Raw genomic sequence first — 23,449 nt, forward strand, 5'->3', positions numbered from 1 at the left:
TAGAGGAGTATAGTTAATGATGTGATTTCTGCATAGCCTCCTCCAGGGTTATGCTTCTTGTGTTTCATTACTTGGCCTACAGCTCACCAGGCTTGTATGTGCCTTTGTAGAATGGATCTGTGGCTGTATTTCTTTTCCGGAGAATATAAATACATACTTTTAGGAAATGAGCTTCCAATATGCGTGAAGCGTTTATTTAAACTTCATTTTGTATATGTACTACCCAATATATTGGCAGACGTGTCATTTACACTATATAACGGTGTAATGTTTAAAGTACCTTTTTAAAGTAAGGTTCGCACTTATCTGTTTATTCATAACACTTGTGGTTTGGCTGAGCTGCAGTATTGAAGGCTACAGTATGTCTTTGCATGGCAATTTGCCGAGGTGGGTTCCTGCTGACACCTGCAGGGCAGTTCTGTCGCCTCCAGAGGCTGGTCGCCACTCTCAAGTTCCTGGGTGTAAAGGGGTGATTGGCTTGGTCGAGCGATCGGAGGACGGCCCGCTGACCTGCAGTGGGGATTGATGCAGTAAGGGAACTTAATTCTAAACAGGAGTAAAATAATTGTGTGAGGGTGATTAATGAAACATTGTTGGCAGGACCCATCACGGCTCAGGACTTGTAACGTGTCTACAGGACCCATCACGGCTCAGGACTTGTAACGAGTCTCTTTATATCAGCCCAGTTTAAAACTGCAGTGGGCTGAAACACCGGCTACACACTGAAGCCCCCTGTCGAGCCTGTCCATTTCCAAATTAATAGCACAGTCTGCTGGGCTTCTTTCTAAGTGGAGTGATTCATACTCTGGCCTCCTCCGCTAATTGGCTTCAGCATTGCTGTTAGTGAAAGCTGATGGTTTATTGGAGAAAGAAACAGGAAGGTAATCACTGGAGATGCTGTATATAGATTATTAACTGACTTCCCCCATACGGCTAATGTAACAGCCATCTAGCTAATACATATGTCTATACAGATAAATAGTGTTCTTTTATCTAATGCAACAAATAGGGCACTCACAGTCAGATAATGGGGTGGTGGGTGTAGAAAGACAGGTAATTAAGGAAAGAGAAAATTCAACACTTATGCTTCTGCAGTGCTTTCACTTTTACACATGTTTTAAGCTTTCTCTCCTACTGCACTATTCTACCTGAGAAAGGAAAATGCTGAAGCTAAATGTTACATTCTTAGTGGAGTTTCTTTTATTTCTGTACAGAGAGCTGGTGACGGCAGTATGGGGAGGCAATCAAAATGCAAACAGAATGCTTGGCTATATAGACTGAAGAGTAGAGTACAAATCAGTGTTAGTGGTGATGAGGTTATATACAGTGCAGTGTAAAAGTATTTGCCCCCTGTCTGATTTTCTGCATTTTTGCATATTTTTGATACTGAATGTTGGTATCGAATGATACTATTGAATGGCACTGAATACTGGTATGTACATACACATATACATACCTGTACGTGCTGATCATGCAAACACAAATATATGCACAAGCAATTTGATGTTGTACTAGATTTTCTAAATGTAATATACTTTTGTTTTCCAGCTAATTGAAAATGAAGTTTTTGTTTAATTTTATTAGAATATTCAAACAGCACATCTGAAGTGAAGTAGAAGTAGAATGATTCTTGGTGGTAAATCTCCCTCCTGACCTGTGAGGGCGCTGTGTAAAGGGAACAGAGTGCCCTGGACTGGTTGGCCTGACAATTCATTCCCAGGATTATAAGGAAGTCAGTCATGTGGAAAGGGGGCGGAGCTTCGGGGCACTAACTCATCGACCCGGAAGGGAAACAATGTGGCAGCCATGGATTGGAGGAGCGGCTGCACTCGTTTACTAAGGGGTCATGTGTGATGGTACAAAAAGGGAACGAAGCGACGTAATCTGTTCCTTCGTTTATGGTTAAGGAAACGACCCGGAAGGACCATTGTTTGTGATATCGTACGTGAGTGTTTTGTTTGTTTTGTCCCATCTCGCATCTCTACACCGGTGTCACGGTAATTGTTTTATTAGCACCACGAGCACTGCTGCACGCACCCAGGACTGGTGACCGTGTTTGTATCTTGCATTTTTAACTGGACTGTGTTTATTTTTTAGGACTGCAAACCCTTTGTTTTGAACAGTGCAATTCACATTGCTGTATATTGGCTGGGATTATTGTTTTGGTCACCAGCCCTGGATTATATTTTAAATCTATTTTCTGATTGGATTATCACTGTGTGTCTCTTCACTGTGCACCGCATCCCTCCTACACCTGTACCCTGTCAACCACTTTGCCACAATGCTGTATATTTTGATTCTTATATAAACTGCAAAATGCTTCTACAAACCAGACTAGGGCTTTGCCCCAGGGCTTGATGTCCTGGTGGCTATATGAGTTACTCATCCAGAGAGTAAGACACAGTGAGTGCAAAGAGGTTGTTAAGGGAAGGGCGGGTTTATGCTTCATTAAGCAGCAATGCTGCTCAGAGCTGGCCAGCCAGATGGAGCTCTGTAATACCAACACTAAGACATCCCTGCTGCTCAGCATACCCTCATCTTGAGCCAATCGCGTTTGCTTCTCTGGGGGAGTGCTGCTGTTGAGGGGGGTGTTCTAAACCAGCACTGGCTGCCAGTGCAAGTTGAGTCATTCTTGCAGTTTCACTTCGCTAGGGTCAGGGGAGCAGCGACTTTCTCCTATTCTTCCTTCCTGGCAGACAGCTGAATGATAATTAGCTTTTCTTCTAAGACTCTGTGAGCGTGAATCGTGGCACGAGGGTTAGGCAGGTGGCACACTTCTGCATCGGAACTCATCCTAGACCCTCGCTGAAGGGAGACCACACTCTGTCTGTCCTGGAAATGCTCTTTCTGTGAGAAACGGGATCATTCACTATTGTTGTGTTGAGAATTTGTTTTACCCATGCTTTTAGAGTGTACTAAGATTTTAAAAATGAAGATATTCGGCAGGTTGGATTACACATTGGTGAGTTGAATAGTTTCTCATGTTCTTATTGAAAGGGGGATGAAAAGTTTACATGTAAAGTGAACCAAATGTCCTTATTAATGTGTTAGACAAATATATGTTTATTTTATACAGCACATGATTTCAAACAGTCATCAATTCTAATGTAAAACTATGTTTTAAAAAGTTTTCTCATATTTTCTTACAGTTTTATCATATCCATTTCAGTCACTGGGTGTTGAATTGGACCATGTTAACTTTGCTATCTGTGTATCTATTTTATAATGCATATTGTTTTTTTTCAAAGTTATGACAGGGCAGTTTCTCGTTTTAAAATGTTAAAAAATGCAATTAAAAAGTCACGACTGAAGGGGATGTGGAATGAATGAATATATCATTCTTGAGGAATGCTACATTCTGTTGTCTTACAGTTTTCAATACATTTTAGAAGGGTTTGTTTTGGAGAATTAAAATGTTTTTTGTTTTTTTTCTGAACAAATTGCAGTTTCCAGTCTGGTTAAGTCTTTGGCTGGTGTGCTGCAGCAGGATAAACTCACGGTATTAAGCCATCAGATAGTAAAGAGACTGCTTTCTCTCCCGTCACTTTGAATTGAAATGCAGGATGTGCAAAATACAAAGTGCATTGGCAAGAATCTTCCTTACCAGATTCCACTTGATCTAGATACAAGAGGGATATTTACTAAAGCACATTGCAAGCTAGCATTTTAAAAGAGCCAGCTGCAGTTTTGAATAACGGTTCACAAAAGCAAGGTTTAACCCTTCAGATGCACTGGTTAGCATTCAGTCACCTTGAGGCATGTTTTAATTAGATTGCATTGCCACTCTTCTACATGCATAAGCATAGTGAGGCAGGCAAGCCCATTGCCTATGTATCCTTATGTAATGAAACAAATTGCGTGTGAAGCTCAAGTACCATGGACAGGGACAGGGGACACCGTGTAGGACCTGCATTTGAATTCCTTCATATTTTACACAAAATCTGTGTCGATTGTTAATCAAAGCCGAACGGAAATTCTTCCCTGATAGATATTGTATTTGGAATGCATTTGTATTTATTTAGTTTTTAAGTTAAAAGATTTTACTTTTGAGTAGGAGTTTAAAACATTGTAGTGCCTTAATCGTAAACAAATTGTGTTTAAGTATTCAGATTCCAGGGCTGTGATGTACTAGTTTAATTATGCACCCCTTCCTAGTGTGATGTGGTAATTCATTTGTTTAATGCAACATTAGTAAATGAACTGCATGATAATGAGCAATCATTATTTACAGCTCACATGGTGTGCATTTACACTTGGACATTACAGTGCAGATATTTGAGATTACAGTACTGCACAAGAACAGTGTTGATTTTATACAGCAGGAGACTCCAGTCAGGGTCATTCACCATCTTCTCCTGCTATTTATATCAGGACCTGGGTTTGAATCTACAGCAACTCAGGACCCTCGTTAGTCTCATGTACAAATCATATCAGATCTCTTAGTGAGAGAATCGTGGCAATATTGGATTAAATGTCCAAAAGGAACCTCTATATATTCTGAAACCTTTATCAGAGTGTGCCTAACAAAATCCAGCTATAATCCCCATGAGAATATGGGGCCAATTCATTGTAAACATTCTCAAATTGGAGAAGCAGGTTTTACATATCAGACATCTAACAGTGCATGATGTGAGTCTCTATCCGTATAAAGATGTAAAATAGCAGAGAGCAAGAGGAATTTAAAGCGTGGGGTATCCCCGGTGTTTAGATCAATTAAAAAGACTGCTAGAATATTAATAAAGATGAAATATCTAAAGCAACATTTCCATCTGTACCATGAAACCAGTGCTGAAAACTCTCCTGTTGTCCCAGTATCAAACTGGGGCAGTTTCCCTCTCCAGTGTACAATCCAACTTGCAACCGGACATTACACAGAAATCAAAGATCACCGCTACCATGTTTTATTATAATTGCAATTTATAAATGAACCAACAGCCAACACCCCCTTCCTGAATAATAGATGCAGTCTGCAGTCCAAGATTTAAAACCTGCCTCTCACTTCCATCACATTGGACAGTCATCAGATAACTTCTATCATCAGTGTGGAGAGCCGTGCCAGCTTGAAATCCTAACCGGGGCTGACAGAGACCCAATTGAAACTGGGCTGCTGCTGATGGAAATGAACGAATCTGGTTCTGAATCACTTTCAAGTCAGTGGTAGCTAGAAGCGCGGCATGATTAAGTAATGACAGTTGCGCACAGGTGTGGCTTCATTCCTCATCTCTGGTCATCCTGCAAGCGCATCGAAACCATGCGCGATGCTGGGCTTTGCTTATAAAATAATGCCCAAGGCATCCCGCAAACATTCCCCCGCACTTGCGATATGTCAAGTGATAAAATAGGCAGCGATCTAATTTGATGTAAGGCAGTCCATTTACAAGCAATGAGCTATCCCTTTGGATCAAATCGTTCTCTGCTCATTACAACACTGCTGGCAGGCTTGCCTATCCAATCACATATAAAGCCATTGCAGTAATGAGACTTAACTAGTACGTGTTGCCTGGCAACATTTCACCTCGTTGATATGAGCATTTATCTCGCAGACTAGCTATTAAGCAATAAAATCTTCCATGCAAAAGGGTCTTTTAACCTTGAAAATGAATTCAGTGCTCACTTGTGTGTAAACCCAAGATTTCAATTAATTACTGTGAATACTTGGTCACCACACGTGCTAAGACCTCTATATTGGCTTTCAGCAGCAAAAGCCTTATCATTCTTCACTAAATCAAGTCTGTTATAATGTTTTCTTATTTTAAGTCTACATGTGTATTACAGTGTGGGCATGTTCTATTCCTGTTATGAAGCCTTGTAATTGTGCTGTGCACATATTTCTGTAATTCTTTATATAACACAGACTGGTACACATGCCTGCCACACCTGAAAAAAGAGCACTATTTATGTACAGCAACATTGAAGAAGGTGATTACACCAATGAAGAATGACACAAGTGCAGTATACCCAGACTGCATAATATATTCACAGTTCTGCATACTTCTTATTGTTCTGCAGTGTGAGATTTAAAACCCACTGTCCTTCACACAAGGTAACTTCCACCATCAGTGTTGAGAGATGGAGTCCTGCCAGCCTGCAATCCTAAACTTTCAAGTCAGTTCCAGTGGCAGACTGACTGGATTGGTTCTAGATTCAGTAACACCCCTTGAATCCAATGTATTATTGCTAGTCGTTGAAGTAAATGTCAGTGAAGCTGTTGGCCAGCCCCTTCTCTCGGGGTGATCCTCAGTATTGATTCTAGGTCAGCCCTGTTCATTTCCAACATGGTTCTTACTCTGCTGCTTGAATTTGCAGGACTTTTCCTACGATGACTCCAAAGCAGAGTTCAATGTGGACGCCTCTAATGGAGTGGTCGTGGAAGGCTATCTGTTTAAGAGAGCCAGCAATGCCTTCAAGACATGGAACAGGTAACTAGCATCTTCCCAAAGGGTACACGTAAACTCAAGTACGCACAGTGGGCTGTGTTCAGCAAAGGATCACAATGTGGAGACAAAACGTACGTCTCTCGTAGAAGTGAATGTGTTGTATGCCTAATGTCTCTTATTTTATGAGATGTCATCTTGTGCAGTTTAGGTGAGAGGAAGTTCAAACTGAAACACCCTACACACCTATTATTACATTTTCTTTAGACTTGTACCCTATGTTTTTTGCACAGGATGGCATCTATACACAATATAAGATGGAATTCTGACAATTCCTTAATTGCTGTTTTTTTATACATGATGTATAATCTGCTTTATACATTTCTTGTTTGATTATTAAATGCATTACCTAGATACCTAGGAGGTTAAATGTTTAAGAGATACAAATGGCAAAATCATAGATGAAGAAAAAAATAGCAAATATATTACACGATTACTTTTCACAAGTTTTTACAAAGGAAGATACTGACAACATGCCCCACATGTCATCCAGTTCCTATCCAGTTTTAAATAACTTTAGCATAACCGAGGCAGAAGTGTTAAAGGGACTAGGAGCTCTTAAAATAAACAAATCCCCTGGGCCGGATGAGATCCTCCCAGTAGTACTCAAAGAAATGAAAGAAGTAATTTACAAACCGCTAACCAAGATCATGCAGCAGTCTCTTGACACAGGGGTGGTACCGACAGACTGGAAAATTGCAAACGTAATACCGATCCACAAAAAGGGAAACAAAACTGAACCAGGTAACCACAGACCAGTAAGCCTGACTTCTATTATATGCAAACTTATGGAAACTATAATAAGATCCAAAATGGAAAATTACCTATATGGTAACAGTATCCTGGAAGACAGTCAGCATGGTTTTAGGAAAGGGAGATCGTGTCTAACTAACTTGTTTGATTTTTTTGAGGATGCAGCATCGATAATGGATAATTGCAAAGCATATGACATGGTTTATTTAGATTTCCAGAAAGCTTTTGACAAAGTCCCGCACAAAAGATTAATTCTCAAACTCAACGCAGTTGGGATTCAAGGAAACGCATGTACATAGATTAGGGAGTGGTTAACATGTAGAAAACAGAAAGTACTGATTAGAGGAAAAACCTCAGAATGGAGTGTGGTAACCAGTGGTGTACCACAGGGATCAGTATTAGGTCCTCTGCTATTCCTAATCTACATTAATGATTTAGATTCTGGTATAGTAAGCAAACTTGTTAAATTTGCAGACGACACAAAAATAGGAGGAGTGGCAAACACTGTTGCAGCAGCAAAGGTCATTCAAAATGATCTAGACAAGAATCAAAACTGGGCAGACACATGGCAAATGACATTTAATAGAGAAAAGTGTAAGGTACTGCACGCAGGAAATAAAAATGTACGTTATAAATATCATATGGAAGATACTGAAATTGGAGAAGGAATCTATGAAAAAGACCTAGGAGTTTTTATTGACTCAGAAATGTCTTCATCTAGACAATGTGGGGAAGCTATAAAAAAAGGCTAACAAGATGCTCGGATACATTGTGAAAATTGTTGAATTTAAATCAAGGGAAGTATTGTTAAAACTGTACAATGCACTAGTAAGACCTCATCTTGAATATTGTGTGCAGTTCTGGTCACCTCGCTATAAAAAGATATTGCTGCTCTAGAAAGAGTGCAAAGAAGAGCGACCAGAATTATCCTGGGCTTAAAAGGCATGTCATGTGCAGGTAGGCTAAAAGAATTGAATCTGTTCAGTCTTGAACAAAGAAGACTACGCGGCGACCTAATTCAAGCATTCAAAATTCTAAAAGGTATTGACAATGTCGACCCAAGGGACTTTTTCAGCCTGAAAAAAGAAACAAGGATCAGGGGTCACAAATGGAGGTTAGACAAAGGGGCATTCAGAACAGAAAATAGGAAGCACTTTTTTTACACAGAGAATTGTGAGGGTCTGGAATCAACTCCCCAGTAATGTTGTTGAAGCTGACACCCTGGGATCCTTCCCAAGAAGCTGCTTGATGAAATTCTGGGATCAATAAGCTACTAACAACCAAACGAGCAAGATGGGCTGAATGGCTTCCTCTCGTTTGTAAACTTTCTTATGTTCTTATATATAACTAATTATCTACCAGAAAGGGGGAATTTACACACACTTCAGATTTAATGAGACACATACATCCATTCCCTGAATGCGTGTAAAACTAGTACAGTATACATACATACCTGCAACACTTTAACTAAGTGCATAAAACCATTAACCAGAAGCACTGTATCTTCAATGAGCATGCAAGGTCTTTTTATCAATTCTGTGTGACACTGAAATGCTGTCTATAAAAAGACTTGAAGTGCATGCTGAAACTGGGCTCTTTGCCCCTGGTAATGTGTGATTAGGGTTGCATTGACTGTGGAAGTGACTGTAGAAAGCAGCGAGATGAGTTGGTTGTGTGGGTAAGCAGCACTCTAGTATTCACTGGTGTATAGATATTTAACAACACTGTTGATCATTGCTAACAGTGCACCGCTCTTTTATGTAAGTTTGCACGTGTACAGTGCTGGAAGCCTGGAAGGCAGTGCCTCTTTATTTAAGGATGCTGTGGGTGTGTGGTTAGAGAGGTCTAAAGCTACATGCATTTTAAAGCATATTGGATGCTTTTTTTGTTTAGCTAGCTGTCTTTTTGAAAGTCAAGGCTTACTGTCCTCAGTTAGGAATAAATATTTGATTACATAGTCTTCAGTCTTTTTTTGGTTAAAGTTTTTGGTGCTATATTTACACATTTCTTAACTTTTGAAAGTCACAAATGATTATATTATAGTGTAAATATAATATAAGAAATATTTGAACAAACCTATTCATATAATTTAAAAACGACAAAACAATATCATACACAGGAAACTAATGCATACATGACATTGGAAATAAATAACATTCTACTGCATTGTTCTCTGCTTTAGCCTTTTACTTTTACTTTTACTGCGAAAAGTTTATTAAATTGTACTATGGTACAAATTATAATACATGTATATACATTCAAACAATATTCAGACCTGAGCACTCCATATTCGTCCCAGCACTAGAAATGATGAGATATGAATATTGAGCTTGTCCCAGACGCATCCAGTCCTAATAAAGCATCTCTTTGACACTTGCATGAATGCACAGAGACCTTTGCAGCCCTCAGTCCTTCTTCCCAGGACGTTCCTTGCTTTTGGGACTGGCAGTTCAGTAAACAGGACTCTAAAGCTTACAGTTTGTAAATTAATGCAATCTTTCCAGTGTGGCTGAGATGTTCTGAGAAGTGTCCACCCTCGTATCACCCTTCTGTGAATAGGACCAAGCCTAAATCATTCTGTACACTGGGAGCTTTCTTTAATTACAAAGACATGGAGGATAAGCCCTGCACAGCTTTCATTGAGAATCACATTCTACATATATTATCATTCATTAGAGATCAGTTGGTTTCAAAACTCAGAACACAAGCACTGTGAAGCTAACCCTTGACTCAGATAGCCTTTCTATAGGCTTGGCACATGAGGAGGAGGTGAGCATCTCCCAGTAGATTGGACTCCATTGATTCTGTCTTAACATTTGTAAAAAACAGAAGACCTGTTTTCATCTGCAGCCCTCAAAGTTCTTTTCTGATGATAGATGTGGAATAGCTTGTGTTAAATGCATTCCCATGACGGTGTCATGCATCTCTAATGAACGATCATTTACAATAGACTGGCTTTTACATGCTTTCTCCCAAAGATGAAATCATTAGAGATCCATTTACAGCACAGTGCCTTTGACGAGGCTTCAGGTTTCAGTAACTCGTTCCTTCTTCTTGTTCTAGGAGGTGGTTCTCAGTACAGAACAGCCAGCTGGTGTACCAGAAGAAACTAAAGGCAAGGCCCCTTAATTGTATGTCTTATTCAAATCAGAATAGTTCTTTGCAACCCTGTTTTGTACAGACCCAGGTGGGTGGTTTAAATAAGCTAATGGCAGAGGCCGGAAGAGTTGCTGCTCTTCAAATCCCTGAAGTGTGATAATGGAATGGTTACATCATGTTCTCAAGAGGAACAGCTGCTGCAGCTGACTGTGTTTCCTATTGCACTGCAGGATACACTCACTGTGGTGGTGGAGGACCTGAGGCTTTGCTCAGTCAAGCCTTGTGAGGACATTGAGCGCCGCTTCTGCTTTGAAGTCGTCTCCCCGACAAAGTAAGGACAGAAATGCCCTTCTGGGCAGGGGTATAGCACTCATACGTAGTGCACAGGGCTATAGCACTGCTACATAGTGCACAGGAGTATAGCACGCCTACATAGTGCACAGGGCTATAGCACTCCTACATGTGCACAGGGGTATAGCACTCTTACATAGTGCATAGGGCTATAGCACTGCTACATAGTGCACAGGGGTATAGCACTCTTACATAGTGCACAGGGCTATAGCACTGTTACATAGTGCACAGGGCTATAGCACTCCTACATGTGCACAAGGGTATAGCACTCTTACATAGTGCACAGGGCTATAGCACTCTTACATAGTGCACAGGGCTATAGCACTGTTACGTAGTGCACAGAGCTATAGCACTCCTACTTGTGCACAGGGGTATAGCACTTCTACATGTGCACAGAGGTATCGCACTCCTACATAGTGCACAGGGCTATAGCACTGCTACATAGTGCACAGGGCTATAGCACTCCTACATAGTGCACAGGGCAATAGCACTCCTACATATGCACAGGGATATAGCACTCCTACATGTGCACAGGGGTATAGCACTCTTACATAGTGCACAGGGGTATAGCACTCCTACGTAGTGCACAGGGCTATAGCACTCCTACATGTGCACAGGGGTATAGCACTCTTACATAGTGCACAGGGGTATAGCACTCTTACATAGTGCACAGGGCTATAGCACTCCTACATGTGCACAAGGCTATAGAACTCCTACATGTACATATCTACATGATTGTATAATTATAACTGCCCGTTATAAGTTATGAGTTCCCCCCGACAGTCTGAGTGTCCCCCTGACACTCTGAGTGTCCCCCTGACAGTCCGAGTGCCCCCTGACACCCTGAGTGTCCCCCTGACAGTCCCTCCCTCCCCTGCAGGAGCTGTATGCTGCAAGCTGACTCTGAGAAGCTGCGTCAGGCCTGGATCCACGCTGTGCAGGCCAGCATAGCCTCCGCCTACAGGGAGAGCCCAGACAGTTTCTGCATCCAAGTGAGTGTCCAGCAGGGAGGACCTGGCCAGCATCAGCTTGGGTCCAGTGTGTTAGAGACAGGGCTTATTAATGATGTATTGCTTCATCACAAAACCACCATAGCATTGAGCAAACTGGCTTTCTGTGCTTGAGGCCCAGGACTGCATGGCAGACAGGTGGGTTCAGGGCAGGACGGAGGGTTCTGGTGTTACTAACATGTCTATGGCAGGCAAGTGGAAGTGAAGAGCTGCTCCTGAACTCATACGGCTGGTTTCACAGAACCGAATTAGCATTCATCTTGCGCACTTTACCTACAGTAGCATTAGATAGTGCTAATCAGGGTCTGTGGAACCAGCCAATAATCAAAACACAATGAAGACTTATTAGGTAATTACAATAAGAGCGGCTATAATGAAAGCAAACATCATATAAAGGGGGCAGTAAAATAAAGTCATTTGAAGATACTTTAATAAATATAGTAGTATGTACGTCATGTTTTAATACAAAACAAAAGGGAAATGTACCAGAAGCTATTTTTCCCAAAGGTTTTTAAATTCTGTACACTGTACCCCTGCCTGTCTCGCCTGACACTCGCTGATTTAGCCGTTGTACACTGTTGATTGCTTTGGGAGGTCTGAATGATTTATAGAGCTGAACGCAGTGATGGGTGCCTTTTCAGGGTCAAAGCCTAAAGTGAATGTTTCAATAATTAACCAAGCTAATGGCTTACAAAATTGTTTCCACTGTTCTGCAAAGCTCTCAGCTAGTGTAATCAAAGCAGTCCAGTGGAATAAAACCTAAGGCATGTGGGGAAAAACTATAAACCGTTCTAGTTTGTAAGAACATGTTATAAAACATTCGAATTCTTGAATCGGTTGACTAGTCGCCACTGTAGTAAAATATATTAATAATCCATGTGTTTGATCATGTCTGGTGCTCTATTTGTGAACTACTGTTATGTAATACTTTTCTGTTTGTGAAATCTGAAACCGTGCACTTCCCAATCACGTGACGGGCATGTCACGGGTGACTAGTAAACTACCAGTTTCTGATATTGGCTGTCATTGTTCTATTCGACAAGTCGACCAGTGCTACCACTGCTGCCAGTATCTCCTACATTTCAGCTGGAGACTTCATATTTTCAGTGTTCTCCTCACAGTCCTGGGCCATCTTAATGACACTGACCACTCGCTTTCAGACAGTGTCTGTCCAATCTGTATTTTATGATTCTCTCAGATAAGTCCAGTAGAAATGAACCCATTCGTTAGGTGATGCTAGCCGGGATGTTTCAGGTTGCTCTGGTAATTCTCATTCTGATTTGTGTCTCACAGAAGCTGGACCGCACCGCTTCCCCCTCCACCAGCAGCATCGACTCTGCCAGCGACTCTCGAGACCGCAGCCTCAAAGGGGAGAGCATCCTGCAGCGCGTTCAGTCCATCCCGGGGAACGAGGTGTGCTGTGACTGTGGACAGGCAGACCCACGCTGGGCCAGCATCAACCTGGGCATCCTGCTGTGCATCGAGTGCTCGGGGATCCACAGGTACACAACCTCACTGGCAACCGCAGACACCTCACAAACTCTCCCAGCCGCTACACTCACTATCGCAGCCTCATCACTCACTACCTCAGCCTCGTCACTCACTACCCCAGCCTCGTCACTCACTATCCCAGCCTCGTCACTCACTATCCCAGCCTCGTCACTCACTATCCCAGCCACTTCACTCACTATCCCAGCCACTTCACTCACTATCCCAGCCACATCACTCACTATCCCAGCCACTTCACTCACTATCCCAGCCTCATCACTCACTATCCCAGCCACTACACTCACATCCCAGCCTCGTCACTCACTATCCCAGCCACTTCACTCACTATCCCAGCCACTATCACTCACTATCCCAGCCTCAGCCTCGTCACTCACTATCCCAGCCTCGTCACTCACTATCCCAGCCACTATCACTCACTCATACCCCAGCCTCATCACTCACTACCCCAGCCTCGTCACTCACTACCCCAGCCTCGTCACTCACTATCCCAGCCACTTCACTCACTATCCCAGCCACATCACTCACTATCCCAGCCTCATCACTCACTACCCCAGCCACTTCACTCACCATCCCAGCCACTTCATTCACTCTCCCAGCCACATCACTCACACTCCCAGCCACTTCACTCACTATCCCAGCCTCATCACTCACTATCCCAGTCACTCACTACCCCAGCCACTTCATTCACTATCCCAGCCACTATCACTCACTCTCCCAGCCACATCACTCACTCTCCCAGCCACATCACTCACTCTCCCAGCCACATCACTCACTATCCCAGCCTTAAAACCTGCCACTTGAATAATGTTACATTTAAACATATTGAATTACATACAGCATTTGTAGTTTTCCATCTAAGTCGCAGCAAACTGCTCAATAGCACACACCACCTGGCCGATAAAAACATGATCCACAGTACAGACATCCCTTTGCATCACTACAGGTACCCACTCTTTCAATTGTAAAGCTTTTCCAGGCCCAGTTTTAACATTCAGCCACGGAAAAAACTATCCCTTGATTGTACAGAATCACAGGCCGTCAGGCCCCACAGTCGGCACCTCAGTCGTGTGTTTTGCGATATCATTTTGTAGTTTCTTTGATTACATGATGTTAAATAAAAGATCTAAATTATGTTCATTATAGTTTTTTTTTTTTAGACAGTCTGGAGATTGGGTTTTAGTACGACGCGAAAACATGTAACAGTCCCGAACTCTCATACTGACAAACGCGACAATACAGAAGGCGCGGCTTGGGAAACCATGGAGACCGAGAACACCACGGGTTGCGGAGGCGGCTCGCGGCTACACAGAGGGATTAAAGACTCTCTGTGAGGTGCATAAGACGGGTACAAAGGTGTGTTGGTGTTTTTTTAAGATCCGCTACGATTTGAAACATTTATCGACTGCAGGAAAGGCAAGAAGTCCATTGTTCGATTCAGCTAACAAGCTAATAAAACCATTTCATAAAGCTTCCCAATTTTTTTTATAACAAACAAGTATTTTCATTTTAAACATGATATCTGGTACTACCTTCAGAAATAAAGCTTTCTGTATGCCCAAAATAGAGGTTGATAAAATCCCATTCCAAATAAAAAAACACCCAGATTATTAGAAGTGGAGGTGGCCCTTCAGCGCTCATGCGGTTCCAAGTAGCTACTGTAGTTCATAGAGAATCCCAATGATTCAACATCAACAACATACTCTGGTCTGAGTAACACAAGAAGCTGTACAATTATTACTGTGTTTTCATCCCGCAAACCTCGACATCCTAAACAAGACGTGAAATATTTCCACTTCCTGCTAGCGACGTGCTTAAGAATCCCCTGGCGATAAACAAAGAAGGAGTGGCAATACATTCTAATGCATGCTGCTGGTTCAGTGCTTGCCCAGATAGAGCACAGGGATTTCAACCATTGCATAAATAATTACCATTTACATGACAGTGGAAGCAGACAGGAGAGTGGCGGTCTGGACTGCTAATTAACCAGTTTACCAGACAGGAATCAGAGCTCACTTCCTCTGTGCTTTATAAGTGGTTTGTTCCCACGCACAAAAGACAGTAATTGTGAAAACATAATGGGAGAGGTGACAGAATTAAAATTCTGTTAGGCTGGACTGCCCTGCGCCCACACAGTATAGTTATATAACTCCAAGTTAGAGACGGTGTGGGCTGGCGCCACACTGCCAGGCTGTATAACCCTGGACTGAAGTGTGGCTTGGGAATGACATTTCCACAGACAGTTTAAAAAAACTAAAAAGAACAAATCAGGTATATTGTGAATAATGTTTATATATCAATTCGTTCTCTCTGGTATTTATCAGCCTCTTGCCAGCCCCTCATGTGCTGCACTTCTGCCCTGTCTCTCTGGTATTGATCAGCCTCTTGCCAGCCCCTCGTGTGCTGCTCTCTTCTGCCCTGTCGTTCTCGTTGGTATTTATCAGCCTCTTGCCAGCCCCTCGTGTGCTGCACTCTTCTGCCCTGTCATTCTCTCTGGTATTTGGTAACAGCCCAGTACTGTACGTTATGTATTTACAGGTAAAGGGTTAAATTAATCCTTTTATTTAGATGATCCAATCATACTGTACCCTGGTCCCAATTAGTTTACTGTAAATAAAATCCATAGAATCAATGTAATCTGTTTAAGTGGTCAAATATGTACATAAAACATTGTGATATATAATTGATTACCCCTCTATTTTATTTTAGATTTTATTTTGTAATATAATATATGATGTTTTTGTTCTAGGAGTTTGGGTGTCCACTGCTCTAAGGTCCGTTCGCTCACTTTAGACTCCTGGGAACCGGAGCTACTGAAGGTAAAGTTCCTCCTATGATATCAAACCTGGTCGATTCACTGAATTATACAGTGATACTTATACAATTATACAATTATACTGATTATACAGGATTGAAAACATTTGTCTTTTTCTTCTGCAGCTGATGTGTGAGTTGGGTAACAATATTATGAACCACATTTATGAAACCAGGTACGAAGAGCTTGGTCTCAAGAAGCCGGTATCTTCCAGTTCAAGGTATGTGCTTCAGATTCTTAAAGCCGTGCTAAACGCATAACAGCCTTTCATCTGCTGGAGATTGTGTGCTTCAGATTCTATAAGCAGTGCTAAACGCATAACAATCTTTCCTGTGGCTGCTTCCTGTGTCACAGATAATATGATCCCTCCGTCCTTGACTGGATTGTGTGGGGGTTAGGAGTGGTCATGTTACCTAAACACAGGAAGTGAATGAATATGACTTGAGTTAAAGTTAATATAAAGTATGTTAAACAAAAAAATTAACAGCAGACCAATAAGGTATGTGCATGCGTTTACAGGTAAATATCCAATAGATTGGTGATTCATTAGCTTATACAATAATAACCAGAAATTCCCTGGCAAACTCCACAAGGAAGCCATAGTGCATTGCCGCCACTTCAAGTGAGAGCCACAGGAAGTTCATTTTGATACCTTTGTGTGCAACACATATCAACAGTGTTGCTTTATAAACTTTATTGATACTGGTTCAGCTCCAAAATGAATTGCGTTGTAATCCTACAGCGAATGTATTTATGTCTATAGTTTTATTCTTGAATAAATCAGCTGAAAGGAAAACTTGCTGTCAGCTAAGGGCAGAGCTACTCAGGGGCCCAGGTTGCAGGGTTTGTATTCTGAAGGCCACATTGCCACTACTCTCTCTTCTCATCCTGTCACTGTGCAGGCAGGAGAAGGAGGCTTGGATCAAAGCCAAATATGTGGAGAAAAAGTTCCTGAAGAAGATGCCCATTGTAGAGGCTCTGAGGGAAGTGGAGCAGAAATCACGCCGGTGGAGCGTGAAAAAATGCCAGAGACACAACAGCTCCACCAAAGTACCAGCCACTCGCAGGAGATACAGACAGGAAGTGGGGAATGCATCCCCTGCAACCCTCGTCTCAGGTACAGCGCAGCTCTGCCAGGATGGAGCCCAGTGTAGAGAGCCTGTCAAATCAGGTACAGCGCAGCTCTGCCAGGGTGGAGCCCAGAATTCTACAACAATTATTACAGTTGTGTGTGATTGATATATGTGTGATTAGATGTGTGGTTGATAGATGTATGATCGATAGATGTGTCATGTGTGATTGGTAGATGTGTGAGTGATAGATGTATGATTGATAGATGAGTGATTGATAGATGTGTCATGTGTGTTTGGTCTCTTCCGGATGACATTAAAAGGAGTGGGCGTGTGCTAATTATCCTCGAATGGGACATCAAGCTTGCAGAGGTGGGAGTGGCTAGTTAGTCACGTACGCAAGAGTGGCAAAGCAACAGTAAAAAGAGAGGAAGAAAATAAAGATGCGAGGGTGGGGCAGGAGGGGATTGTAGCATCTTAAGTGGGAAATATTTTCTGGGCGTAAAATAATAGTGCTACCATTCCAGCATTTAAAGGCATTGAGAAAGTTGCAGTTGAAACGTTTCTCACTGCATTTTAATTTCTTTTAGTGTTTCTATATTAGTATTATTAGTACTTTAAAGTAGCATTTTTTCACACAGTAAAAGTAATAAAATGTCTCATCCATGAAGAGTGATGAAGCTGGTATAATTAGAAGGAAGAATGCCATTTTAAACACAGATTCCTGTCGCGTCCTGCAGATAATTACAAACCAGGATTAGACAGACCACAGTAGCTTCCCTAAGGTGATTACATTAATCCAGCAATCACAGGCTTGCAGGGTATTTAGCCCACCAGTCGGACTAACTGTCATCACTGTCATCTGTGGGTGATTAATTGTCACTTTTTGGTGCATGATGATTAGATTGTTATTTTTCTAATTCGCTAACAAGCCTTTCCCTGATTGCAATGTTAATTAACATTTGTGTTGGTGTCCTGCAGCAGCTGCTCTAGAGAGGAAGTTCCGCAGGGACTCGCTCTTCTGTCCTGATGAACTCGACACCCTCTTCTCCTACTTCGACACGGGGTCTGGGCCACGCAGTGAGTGCACTAACCCTGCTTCTACAGACCTCAGTGACCAGCAAACGGGCATCACTTCACAATCACATGCACTACCACCATCTCTGATCTGTTTCTACAGACCTCAGCAAGCCAACATCACCTCACAATTATATGCACTACCCCCATATCTGATCTGCGTCTACAGACCAAAGCCAACTTCACTTCACAATCACATGCACTACCCCCATCTCTGATCTGCTTCTACAGACCTCAGCGACCAGCAAGCCAACATCACTTCACAATCACATGCACTACCCGTCTTTGATCTGCTTCTACAGACCTCAGCAAACCAACATCACTTCACAATCACATGTACTTCCCATCTCTGATCTGCTTCTACGGACCTCAGCAACCAGCAAGCCAGCATCACTTCACAATCACATGCACTACCCGTCTTTGATCTGCTTCTACAGACCTCAGCAAGCCAGCATCACTTCACAATCACATGCACTACCCCCATCTCTGATCTGCTTCTACAGACCTCAGCGACCAGCAAGCAAACATCACTTCACAATCACATGCACTGCACGTCTCTGATCTGCTTCTGCAGACCTCAGCAAGCCAGCATCACTTCATAATCACATGCACTACCCATCTCTGATCTGCTTCTACAGACCTCAGCAAGCCAACATCTCTTCACAATCACATGCACTACCCGTCTGTGGGGGCGACCTGTCACTTTTCTGTTTGACTAATCAGTGGTACCTCCATGTTGTACCATCTTCATTTTCTCAGTACAGTAGAACCCTGTTAATCCGTGCAGATTGGGACCATCTTGAGCCTGAATTAATAAAAACACGGATTAGCCAAAATTGATTTTACTGTTTGGGAAATCCCTTTGCTATGAATTGAAAACTTGAAAAATGCAATAATACAAATAAAATATAATGTCCCAACAACTGTCTAGATATGTCCTGTGCATAATCAGCGTTGTTCAGAGGCAGAGAGAGCCTCGTTAACAAGCTTCATCCTGTAACCCTTTCAGTGAGGGGATACATTGTGAAGAAGCTTCATCCTGTAACCCTTTCAGTGAGGGGATACATTGTGAAGAAGCTTCATCCTGTAACCCTTTCAGTGAGGGGATACATTGTGAACAAGCTTCATCATTGCAGTCACCCCTCCATTCAAGCCCCTTCGTTTGACCGGCTGGAGGGCTGTATTAAAGTGCTCCTGGTTTGTCCTGTGTTGGTCCTGCAGGTTTGAGCAGTGACAGTGGTCTGGGAGGCAGTACGGATGGCAGCACAGATATCCTGGTCTTCGGTTCAGTGGTTGACAGCGTCACCGAAGAAGGTGAGTGCATTACAGGGGGAATCCAACTTGCTTGTTGGCTATAAAGCCAGGCTTGCTTCACAAAGCTCTGCTAGGTTCCATTACTGAAATCTATCGGGGCATATATAGTAAAAGAGTGAAATAAAGACAGAAACCTGTCCACACTGAATAATGGTAAATGCTGAATACAATAATGATTAAGTGGAATATTATCATGAAAAGGATGAATGTGGTAAAGGCCCACGACTGGCTTTTAGAAAGGAAATGTAACAACAGTGTATGCTTATCTGTAAAAACAGTGCTTGGAGGATATCTTCAGATTGCTGAGTCAGGTTCTAAGTACAAAGCTACAAAGAGCTGTAGACAAGCCTCACGTTGTTATTATCTGTAAAGGCCTATTGCTGTCTATCAGCTGAAGTAACTGACATTGACAGTCAGAGTTTTCCACAAATTCCATTGTTCTAGCTGTGCACCAGAAACACGTCCATTCTGACTGGAGTCCCCTTTATAAATTCAATTGTTCTAGCTGTGCACCAGAAACACGTCCATTCTGACTGGAGTCCCCTTTATAAATTCCACTGTTCTAGCTGTGCACCAGAAACACGTCCATTCTGACTGGAGTCCCCTTTATAAATTCAATTGTTCTAGCTGTGCACCAGAAACACGTCCATTCTGACTGGAGTCCCCTTTATAAATTCAATTGTTCTAGCTGTGCACCAGAAACACGTCCATTCTGACTGGAGTCCCCTTTATAAATTCCATTGTTCTAGCTGTGCACCAGAAACACGTCCATTCTGACTGGAGTCCCCTTTATAAATTCAATTGTTCTAGCTGTGCACCAGAAACACGTCCATTCTGACTGGAGTCCCCATTATAAATTCAATTGTTCTAGCTGTGCACCAGAAACACATCCATTCTGACTGGAGTCCCCTTTATAAATTCAATTGTTCTAGCTGTGCACCAGAAACACGTCCATTCTGACTGGAGTCCCCTTTATAAATTCCACTGTTCTAGGTGTGCACCAGCAAAACGTCCATTCTGACTGGAGTCCCCTTTATAAATTCCATTGTTCTAGCTGTGCACCAGAAACACGTCCATTCTGACTGGAGTCCCCTTTATAAATTCCATTGTTCTAGCTGTGCACCAGAAACACGTCCATTCTGACTGGAGTCCCCTTTATAAATTCCATTGTTCTAGCTGTGCACCAGAAACACGTCCATTCTGACTGGAGTCCCCTTTATAAATTCCATTGTTCTAGCTTTGCACCAGAAACACGTCCATTCTGACCGGAGTCCCCTTTATAAATTCCATTGTCCTAGCTGTGCACCAGAAACACATCCATTCTGACTGGAGTCCCCTTTATAAATGGCTTCAGGAATGTAGTAATATATAATAGAGAGATGGAGAAAAATTGCATTTTCTTTTCTAAAGTACACAGTGCTAAGAACATAATTTCAGTACATCTTATCTAATATGTGGCTGTAATTCCTATATAAAAAATCACACATTATGGTAAAGGTGAATTTGATTTATTTGAAGCTCTGTGCAGACACTTCAATGCAGTGCATCTGCTGAAGTCCCAGAAGCAGCTCCAGTGAGAAGAGCAGCTTTCTATATTGTCTATAGAAATGCTATGAAGAAAATGCCATTAAAAAACAAATACACATGTAATATAATGTGTACCTCTTTCATTTAGAAAAAGTGATAGTAATACATGTTAGAGACCCTGTCCTGGAATTGCTTTGTTAGCTCTGTGTCCTTCAATCCCCTTGTCACTTTGTTATTATGTAAACGGAGGAAGGGCAGAGCAGTGAGTGCACTCAGATCAGTGCTGTGTGTGCAGAGCAGTGAGTGCACTTGGATCAGTGCTGTATGTGCAGAGCAGTGAGTGCACTCAGATCAGTGGTGTGTGCAGAGCACTGAGTGCACTCCTATCAGTGATCTGTGTGCAGAGCAGTGAGTGCACTCGGATCAGTGCTGTATGTGCAGAGCAGTGAGTGCACTCGGATCAGTGCTGTGTGTGCAGAGCAGTGAGTGCACTCGGATCAGAGCTGTATGTGCAGAGCAGTGAGTGCACTCGGATCAGTGCTGTATGTGCAGAGCCGTGAGTGCACTCCTATCAGTGATCTGTGTGCAGAGCAGTGAGTGCACTCGGATCAGTGCTGTATGTGCAGAGCCGTGAGTGCACTCGGATCAGTGCTGTGTGTGCAGAGCAGTGAGTGCACTCGGATCAGAACTGTGTGTAGAAAGGGCAGCTACAGGCTTCTCTGCTGGTTTCAGAGTGCGAGGTTTCCGAGGAGTCGAGTGGGGAAGCTGAGATTGAGCAGGAGGCATCGGACACGGAGGACCTGAGGGAGCTGACCCCGGGGATGCTCATTTACAAGGCAGCCCAGGCTCGCAACATGCCAGTCATGGCAGAAGCCTTGGCTCACGGAGCTGACGTCAACTGGATTAACGACGAGGATGAGAACAAGACCCCTCTCATACAAGCGGTTACTGGGGTAAGAGCCTGGCACGAAACAAGCTCCATTCCATTAATCTAAACAGTGCAATTATCAGCATTGAGGTCACTGAATCTGAACCAAGATTACGAAAGCAGGCAGTCCTCTTGGTATATAAAAACATTTAGTCCTATTTAGTGATTTAAAAGACACTGTATTTACATCCAGCAATGTTTAGGTCAGTTGTACTTCGCAATAGAACACTCTTCATTTCAATTCAGGACACATACATTTATTATATAGTATTTTTAGGCTGATTGATAGATGTTGGGTAATTTTATCAATATTTTAATTTAAAATTTGCACAAATTACTCCAGTAATACAAATAGAAACAAACCTTTCCACGAGGTATTTTTAATAATCTCTTCAGTGGAGCGTTGATAAAGACCCTTCACCAGCACATTAATCCAATAAGTATTTCACATGTGGAGCATTTTGAATTCTGCAATCTCAGCATGAACGCCCCTGTTTTATACAGAACAATTATGAATGCATCCTCACTATAATGATCCAAAGTCATGTTTATGGCCTCTGTTGTGTTGTGGTGGTCCTACAGGGTTCTTTAATAGCCTGCGAGTTCCTTCTGCAGAATGCGGCTGACGTTAACCAAAGAGACATCCGTGGAAGGGGCCCCCTTCACCACGCCACATATCTGGGACACACCGGGTAAGTCTCCAGGGTGGGTCTGGTAGTGCAGTGTGGCTGGAGCATCAGACTAAAATCAGACTAGTGGAATCACAAAAGCACCACTGATCCGTTATGTAGTGTATGGTCTTTTGTCACACATACATTTTTGCATAGATCTGAAAAGCCTTGTGGCAGGGCAAAGCTCTGCCCTTTAAATTGGCAGGGATGGGGTTAACTTCCCCTACCTGCCTGGGTTTATTATGTTCAGGTGCTGGAGGTAGTGGGGTGGCCCCTGATGCCCGGGGTGAATACTGCACCTCTTCCTGGGCCTGGTTGTACGGGCATCCTGCCCAGTTGTGGCCGTCCTCCTCACACCGGCCACACCAGTTTGCCGGTGGCACATCTGGGCACGACCGCCAACGATGGTCCATCCCACTTCTGACACCAAATGTGGCAGGCTGGCGAGTGGAAAGAGGCCCAGAGACAGACTGCAGTTCAAAAAAATAACTATTTTATTATAAAGAAACACAAAAATGAAAGGGCACAAGGGCCAAAACAAAACAATTTAAACACAAAGAAAGACAAAAAGCAAAATTTACAAAAATAACAATTTCCAGGCTGGGCAATGCCTTCACTGGATTCACAAATCTCAAAAAATCACATACCAAAAACCACCAACCTGCTTCCTCAGCTCCCTCTCTCCAAATGAGAAGCAGAGGCCTCCTTTTATATCAGGTGGCTGGGCGCTGATTGATCGTTAATCAACCTAATCAACTAATCAACCCCAGCCACCTGAACATAATAAACCCAGGCAGGTAGGGGAAGTTAACCCCATCCCTGCCAATTTAAAGGGCACAGCTTTGCTCTGCCACAAGCCTTTATCCAGCTGCGGCGAAACTTGGTAAGGACATT

At 42.7% G+C, this 23,449-nt stretch overlaps 1 protein-coding gene across 5 annotated transcripts in view; it reads left to right on the forward strand.

Moving 5' to 3' along the window:
- The window catches only part of LOC121328750 (arf-GAP with coiled-coil, ANK repeat and PH domain-containing protein 3-like), a 152,899-nt gene that overhangs the window by 115,097 nt on the left and 14,353 nt on the right, over positions 1 to 23,449 (forward strand). Inside the window, exons 11-22 of one of the 5 annotated variants that reach the window (XM_041273782.1) lie at positions 6,307 to 6,419; positions 10,251 to 10,302; positions 10,517 to 10,617; positions 11,518 to 11,629; positions 12,941 to 13,149; positions 15,903 to 15,972; positions 16,094 to 16,188; positions 16,871 to 17,139; positions 18,020 to 18,118; positions 19,337 to 19,429; positions 21,689 to 21,909; positions 22,467 to 22,576. In XM_041273782.1, the coding sequence (XP_041129716.1) occupies positions 6,307 to 6,419; positions 10,251 to 10,302; positions 10,517 to 10,617; positions 11,518 to 11,629; positions 12,941 to 13,149; positions 15,903 to 15,972; positions 16,094 to 16,188; positions 16,871 to 17,139; positions 18,020 to 18,118; positions 19,337 to 19,429; positions 21,689 to 21,909; positions 22,467 to 22,576 (1,544 nt within the window). Of the gene's footprint in view, positions 1 to 6,306; positions 6,420 to 10,250; positions 10,303 to 10,516; positions 10,618 to 11,517; positions 11,630 to 12,940; positions 13,150 to 15,902; positions 15,973 to 16,093; positions 16,189 to 16,870; positions 17,140 to 18,019; positions 18,119 to 19,327; positions 19,430 to 21,688; positions 21,910 to 22,466; positions 22,577 to 23,449 lie in introns of all 5 variants that reach the window. The other 4 variants (XM_041273781.1, XM_041273783.1, XM_041273785.1 and 1 more) reach the window with 4 other exon arrangements.

Source organism: Polyodon spathula, chromosome 16 (genome assembly GCF_017654505.1).
Source record: "Polyodon spathula isolate WHYD16114869_AA chromosome 16, ASM1765450v1, whole genome shotgun sequence".
In the NCBI taxonomy this organism is placed as follows: Eukaryota; Metazoa; Chordata; class Actinopteri; order Acipenseriformes; family Polyodontidae; genus Polyodon; species Polyodon spathula.